This window comes from Chiloscyllium plagiosum, chromosome 27 (assembly GCF_004010195.1).
Source record: "Chiloscyllium plagiosum isolate BGI_BamShark_2017 chromosome 27, ASM401019v2, whole genome shotgun sequence".
Lineage (NCBI taxonomy): Eukaryota > Metazoa > Chordata > Chondrichthyes > Orectolobiformes > Hemiscylliidae > Chiloscyllium > Chiloscyllium plagiosum.
Window position 1 is genome coordinate 26,996,766 of NC_057736.1, and position 7,984 is coordinate 27,004,749.

A 7,984-nucleotide genomic window follows, 5' to 3' on the forward strand; every position below is an offset into this window, starting at 1 on the left:
ATCTTCATTGTTGAAGCTGTGACCTGTTATTGAAGCAAGTGTTACAGTGCTAATGCTGTATCATCCATCAAACATTTGCACAAAGAATTCCGAAGCAGCTGCACTCACTTTGGGGGAGGGGTAAAGAATGAGATTTCTCAACATTTGTATGTGGCTACTCGGCTAACTGTTCCTCATTTTAACTAGTGGCATTGAGTGTTAGGTGTATGCTGAATATAGATTTTGGAGTATAAAACTTAATTTTTAAAAAATATAGCTACATTTCACTGTTTGTTAAGGGAAGTTAAAACTATTTTTAAAGTTGCAATCTATGATTGTCATGCAAGAGATCTGTACCAATATCCACCATCTGAGTCTTATTGAACTTTGGGGTGCAAAGATGAACTGATGGAATAGCTGTCAACATTGTTTTTATTGTTAATTTAATAACACTTGGGGAAAAAAAAAATAATACTTGAAACCTGATTTCCAAGCAAAGTAAAAATAAATCACAAACCTGTTGTCAGAGGCCAGGTTTTAAACTCATGATAATTAATTCTATAAATGTGCACTGAAAAAATGTTGATGTTTCGCAGCTGACACTGTATTGGACAAATGTTTTGATCCTGAATTGTGAATTCCTTTTCCACTTTCTTTAAAATGCAATAAAAACGTATTTGGAGGAGTTGTTGTTTCCACCCTCCTCAGGATGAAAATCATTCTCCGATCCAGAAATGTTTGTTCAATGGGATATTCAATGAGATTGGTTTGGTCAACTGAATTTGTCCCTTTTGGACTTGTGAATACTGAACTAAATGAAATTGGCAATATCTGGGATATTTAAACAAAATTAATGACTTCTTAGTCAAAACTGTTCTAATGCAAATTGTCAAGGGCAGTTGTGGACAGCAAGACACCACTAGATTAATGTCTGTGTGTCCGTTTCTAAGCAAAATGCAAATTATTGAAACTTTATTTTTGTTATATTAATTACTGCTGGAAATTTCTTGTGAATAATTAATTATCAATAGAATTCTGGTAATACAAGTTGAACATTGCAAAACTATACTATGCAAATTATTGCATTAGTCACAGAAACGTTTTTGTTGATTCTTTTCATCTTACTTCACTTCACCTCTTTGCAAGTTTTAGGATCAGTGCCAACAGACTCACTGGTGATGATTCAGATTTAGAAACTAATATGGGATTAAAAACCCCTTTCCTCCCAAGTCTGTAAATATACTTACCTTCTGGCATCAAATGAGTCATGGCAGCCCTGCATAGATCAATAATTGTTTTCCACTCTTCATTCTTGATATGTATCTCCCTTCTCTTCTTTTTTCCAACTTCGCAAAAATGAGAAGAAGCTAAACGCTACAGTTTCTCAACAGCTGACTGCTATAAATGCTAAGGATAGTATGTTTTCCCAATACAATGGACAGTCAACAGTTTACACTTCACCCAAAGCCAGAGTCAAATTAGGAATTTGATACTTGGGGAATTGCAGAGGTGATCCCACATGCTATTATTTTAAGGCACAGTGTGTTATAGGTATTTGATAGTGTTTGGAAGAGTTGATGCAACCTCTTCTCAGTATTGAAATTGGGTAGACTGAAATTTGTATATTTTACTTTAGTCATAGAAATGTACAGCACGGAAACAGACCTTTTGGTCCAACTTGTCCATGCTGACCAGATGTCCCAACCCAATCTAGTCCTACCTGCCAGCACCCTGCCCATATCCCTCCAAATCCTTTCTGTTCAAACACCCATCCAGATGCCTTTTAAATGTTGCAATTAACTAGCTTCCACCACTTCCTCTGGCAGCTCAATCCATACATGTACCACCCTCTGCATGAAAAAGTTGTCCTTTGGGTCTCTTTTATATCTTTCCCCTCTCACCCTAAATCTATGCCCTCTAGTTCTGGACTTCCCGACCTCCGGGAAAAGAATCTATTTATTCTATTCATGACCCTCATGATTTTATAAACCTCTATAAGGTCACTCCTCAGCCTTCGACCCTCCAGGGAAAACAGCTTGAGCCTATTCAACCTCTCCCTATAGCTCAAATCCTCCAACCCAGGCATCGACTTTGTTTAAATGCGAAAAACATAGAAAAATATTGGACAACTGCTTCTGTTGATTTAATGACATGTTTAACAATTTTGCTTTAAGATATGAAATCTTGTTGCAACGTTTGGTAAAATAAAGATTTCTTAGCAGGATATGTACAGACTTCATTTCAATTTGGCTCCTGTTCAATATTCACATACTGTGCTTTGATAGCCCTCAGTGAAGTGATCTATTCATTACTGAAATGGTTTTTATGTGCTTTTATGGAATTATTAATGTAGGTTAAAATGTGAACATTATTAAACAAAGAATATTTCTTCATTAATGGTATTTAAATAAATCTAAACTTTATAACTTGTATTAGTTAAATTTTGCAGATTCTTGTAGTTGATTTTCACAAATAATTGTGGACTATTTAATTTTGAAAGTCACCTAACCATGTTTATAGAAAATGTATTTGGTTTTAATTTAGACTGTCAAGCTTCATAAGTCATTGTGCTTGTCCTGTTTGCATTCCTATTAATGCCAAAATGTCAAATGAAACAACCTCCTAATATTACAGTACAATGTGTGCAACTGATGATTAAACTGTTGGAAATTGAATTTCAACATAATGTTGTCAAAGATTGAATGTTTTGTTCAATCCAAGAAACAACATTTAAACTTTTATACTTATTTTCACTCCACAATTTTCTGAATGTATACCTGAAATAACAGTCTATAGCAATTAATTGGAAATGCTAAATTGTCTGAAACTGTAACATGTAACCTGATCTGAATACTGTTCAGAGAAATGTTCGTTAATAGATTTGTGATTTTACCGCTTTAATTCAAATTTTGAGTATCTTCCATCTTGATGTAATTGTATGCCCGTTTGGTTACAGTTTTAGTGATTTATCCTTGGAGTACGCTGCACAATCAGCCTGTGTTAGGTAAATCAATGCCTGAATACCCACCCTTTTGGATGGGAAGAGGAAGGAAGATCACTATGAAGTTCGAGACAGGGTGATGGCTAGGGTACTGAATGGCATCAGCACAATGGGTCAATATGGTGTGAGCTAGGGAGGAGGGGCGTTACTTGGAATCTCACATTTGAGTGCTATTGATATGGAAGTATTTGTTAGTACATCTCGGATTGGTTTAAATCTTCCATGTAGCTTACTTGAAGGATGCACTGAGACTGTGGAATTGTGCCCTAATAACTAAGTCAGTCGTTTCAATTGAGAAATTTAATAATAAAAGAAATACTATTTTGAATGTTGGGGATATTCATTATGTTCTTTTTGTCAATGTAGTTCAAATGTATGTCATTACTTGTTTCTATTATACACATTTGGAACATTTTGCATGAAATATACAGTAGTCCAGTGGTACAAGTGAAGTTAGAGACTTTGTTAGATGAGCAGAAACTTCCCAAATACAGAACATCCTCCTAATGATTGAGAACTGCAGGTTAAAGCGTCACTTGGGTTGAGGGTTTTTCTGTGCGCGCGTGCGCAACGTGATATCCATGGGTGGGATCTATTACTGAGCATGCGCCAAGTAGACGGGGCGCTAGTTCCGTGTTGGGATTTGCACATGCGTGGTGTGGCGGGCCGACGAAGGTGAGCGGGGCTTAGCAGGCGCACGGTGGAAACGGTAACCGGGGGCGAAGTTCAGCGGCGGAGCATCCTCTGGACTAGGCTTTGTACGTAGCTTCGTTAGCCTGTGAATCGGGTGGGTTCTCCTGGGTAAGGTATTTCCTGGGTGGGAAGGAAGTCTGCGTGCGGGCGGGTGTGGGTGGAATCCAGCTGCGGGTTCGCTGTCCCGGTACCGGAGCCCCACTGCTGGTGAACCCCATCGCTCGGTTCGGGAGCCTGGCTGCTGGTTCCGGCCACGTCAGGATTCCTGCTTCGTGCTGGTTGTTTCCTGGTGCCAGAGCCACACAACGAGCCCATTCATTCCCATCCCTGCTGGAGAGACGGGCGGCACTGGCTGGAAACCGCACTCCATTCAATCTAAGCTCATAGTATAAGGAAACTCGGGTCTCTGTCTAAAAGCACCTCTGAAAAGTTTATAACTCAGAAACTGCAAATAGTCTAAATTGCTGGACGGGAAAGGCATACGTAATTTCGGGAAATAAGGTATCAAGGTTCACTAAAATCTGACCGTTATAAACTTTATAAACTTTCCATGTCTGAGATTCCTTTCAGCTTGAATCTAGCGCGGTGTTCCAGGCCATTTATTGATTGCTTAACCTCTTTACACGTTGTTCGCATACTTGACCTGTGAGGTCAACTGGAAGGAATGTCTTGCAAAGCTATTCGGTTGGCATTGTTGAAAAACCGGTCAGATCCCATGAGAATCCTTCATTGGTCAGTGTAGAAAATGCTTTGTGTAAATACAAGTTGTTATTTCTCACTTTTTCTTAATGGCTTCTTAGCCCTGCTTTTGACAAAGGATGGTCGGGATGCCAGTAAAGGTTTATGTACAACATCTATGAAAGTTTTAAAGTATAAACCATTTGATTACTGTTCACAGTGACTGTCGTGGAGCGCCTTCAATTCTGTAATTGTGTTGCAGAATGGTCAGTTTTGCAAAGATGAATCATTGTATTAATGATCAATTAATGATACATGTCCAATGAAAGGTACAGATTTAATGTGCTTGACTAGTGATAGATTGCACTCAGTTTAAAGGCTAGCAAAATACAAGGGTTATTTTTGGTTTAGCAGAGAGCTAATTTGAAGAGTGTAGTGCTGGAAAAGCACAGTTGATCAGGCAGCATCCAAGGATCAGGATAATTGATGTTTCGAGCATAAGCCCTTCATCAGGAATGAGGCCTCATTCCTGACAAAGGGCTTGAAGGGCTTATGTCCGAAACATCAATTCTCCTGCTCCTCAGATGCTGCTTGACTGGCGAGCTGTGCTTTTCCATCACCACACTCTCTTCAACTCTGATCTCTAGCATCTGCAGTCCTCACTTTCTCCTTAGCAGAGAGCTATTCATGTAAAGAAATCTGAAGTTATTGATAGGGATAAACTAAATTCTCTTAAATTAGGTGAAAACACCCATCCTCCCTCAGCTGATGAATCAATATTCCTCCATGTTGAATGACACTTGGAGGAAGCACTGAAAATGACAAGGGCACAGAATGTTCTCTGGGTAAGGAATTTCTGTGTCCACCACCAGTAGTGGTTCAGCAACAACATTACGGACCGGGTGGATTATCATTGATGTATAGCCGTAAAAAAAAATTCTAATGAGTGATTAGATTCACAAATGCTTAAGAGAATGAACTTGTAAATGCAACATATTTGAATTTTTAATGTGACTGTATGACCTTAAGAATGTGGCACTTTATTGTTTCAGAACCTGTAGATTTGAGGACCAAGCCATAAATAAGAATTTGTTCTTCAACTTGAACTTTGTTATTAAGTGGTGAGTAAACATCAGTAATCCTGGAGAAACTTGATTGAGCTTCTGAAGAAATTATTGTTACAGTTGAATTTTGACAATGTAATTAATTCTGAATCACTTTGATATTTTATAGAAAATGACAACAGCAGAGAAGATCCTAGTGACAGGTGGAGCTGGTTACATTGGTAGCCATTGTGTGATTGAGCTGGTCAAAGCTGGATACGTTCCGGTTGTGATAGACAACTTTCATAATGCGATCAAAGGTATAAAATGTTTTAGGTTTATTTTGTAGCAACTTGTTTGTGAATCTATATGATGGATTGCTTTATTCTCAACAAAGAAATGAAACTGGATGGACCTTCGGCATTGACCTAGGTATCAGAAAAGATGATGGCAGGAACAGCCCTGTCGACTCTGCAAAATCCTCCTTCCTAACATTTCGGGTTAGTGCCAAAATTGGAAGAACCGTCTCTCGTGTTAGTCAGACAAGACCCTGACATTCTGTAAAGTATGATTGTGTGTTTTGACTATATGCTAGATATCACCATCACAGTTCCTGGTTATGTCCTGTCCCACCAGAAGGACAGACGCAGCAAAGGTGGTAGAACAGTGGTATATAATTGTGAGGGAGTTGCCCTTTAAGTCCTCAACATGGACTTCAGACCTCTTGAAGTCAAATGGCTTCAGGTTAAACATTGGGAAATGAAATCTCCTGCTGATTACCACGATCCATCCTCTCTCACCTGATGAATCAGTACTCCTCCATGTTGAATGATACTTGGAGGAAGCACTGAAAATGGCAAGGGCACAGAATATGGCTCAGTAACAACATTATGGACAGGCTGGTCAGGCCTTAAAGGGCATAACTGCACGGCTGGGTCTGCAGCTGCTGGAGAGGGAACTAATGAGGGAAAAACATACTTGACCTCACCCTTGCCAATCTGCCAGCTGCAAATGAATCTGTCTGTGACTGTATCAGTAAGAGAGATCAATGCACAGTTCTTGTGGAGATGAAGTCCTGCCTTCGCATTGAGAATACCTTCCATTGTGTTGTGACACTATCATTGTGCTAAATGGGACAGACTTCAAACAGAAACAACTCAAGAGTGGGCATACGTGAGGCACTGTGAGCCATCAACAGCAGCAGAATTGTACTCCAGCACATCTGTAACCTCATGGCCTGGCATAAACTGTACTCAACCATTACCATCAAACCAGGAGATCAACCCTGGTTCAATGGAGAGCGCAGAAGGCATACCAAACAATGAAGTATCAGTTTGGGAAAGCAAATTTCCCAGCAATTTTTCTTTTCATTCCTAAAACTGAGGTGTCAGTTTGGTGAAGCTACCAAATAGCATAGGCAGCAAGTGATAGACAGAGCTAAGCGATCCCACAATGAATGGATCAGATTCAAGCTCTATCATAACCGGTCGTGAATGATGTTGGACAATTGAGCAACTTACTGGAGGAGGACATTCCACAAAGATCCCCATCCTCGATGGAAGAGCCCAACACATCAGTGCAAAAAATGAGGCTGAAACATTTGCAGCAATCTTCAGTCAGAAGTATTGAGTGGATGGTCCACTTGACCTTCAGGGCTCCCCAGCACCATGGATACCAGTCTTAGCATAATTTGATTCACTTCACATGATAGCAAGAAACAGTTGGAGGCACTGGATACTGCAAAGGCTGTGGGCCCTGACAACATTCCAGCAATAGTCCTGAAGATTTGTACTCCAGATCTAGCTGCTCCCTTAGCCAAGCTGTTTCAGTATAATTGCAACACTGGTATCTATCCAACAATGTGGGGGAGGTTGTCCAGATATGTCCTGTATGTAAAAAGCAGGACAAATCCAACCTGGCCATTACCACCCTACCAGTCTACTCTCAACTTTCATAAATGATGGAAGCTGTCATCAACAGTACTTTCGAGCAGCACCTGCTTAGCAATAACCTGTTTAGTGGAGCCCACTGCGTTCCGCCAAGGCCTTCAGCTCCTGATTCCATTACAGCCCCCTTGGTTCGAACATCAGCAAAAGAGCTGAATTCCAGGGTGAGGTGAGAGTGACAGCCCTTGACATCAGGACTGCATTTGACTGAGTGTGTTATTAAGGACTCATAATAAAACTGGAATCAATGGGACTTATGATTCCAACCAGCAGAGTTTATCTCACCTGGTACGTGGGAAGTAGGTTGTAGTTAGAACATAGAAGAATACAGCGCAGTACAGGCCCTTTATTAAGGACTCATAATAAAACTGGAATCAATGGGACTTATGATTCCAACCAGCAGAGTTTATCTCACCTGGTACGTGGGAAGTAGGTTGTAGTTAGAACATAGAAGAATACAGCGCAGTACAGGCCCTTTGGCCCTCGATGTTGCGCCGATCCAAGCCCACCTAACCTATACTAACCCACTATCCTCCATATACCGATCCAATGCCCGCTTAAATGCCCACAAAGAGGGAGAGTCCACCACTGCTACTGGCAGGGCATTCCATGAACTTACGACTCACTGAGTGAAGAACCTACCC

General features: G+C 40.3%; 1 protein-coding gene across 4 annotated transcripts in view; it reads left to right on the forward strand.

The window, feature by feature from the left end:
* Nucleotides 1-3,559: 3,559 nt before the first annotated feature.
* gale (UDP-galactose-4-epimerase) overlaps nt 3,560-7,984 on the forward strand; it is a 32,819-nt gene continuing 28,394 nt past the window's right edge. Inside the window, exons 1-3 of one of the 4 annotated variants that reach the window (XM_043717747.1) lie at nt 3,560-3,655; nt 5,404-5,472; nt 5,585-5,714. In XM_043717747.1, coding sequence (XP_043573682.1) covers nt 5,588-5,714 — 127 coding nt within the window. In that variant the 5' untranslated portion in view covers nt 3,560-3,655; nt 5,404-5,472; nt 5,585-5,587. The other 3 variants (XM_043717746.1, XM_043717748.1, XM_043717749.1) reach the window with 3 other exon arrangements.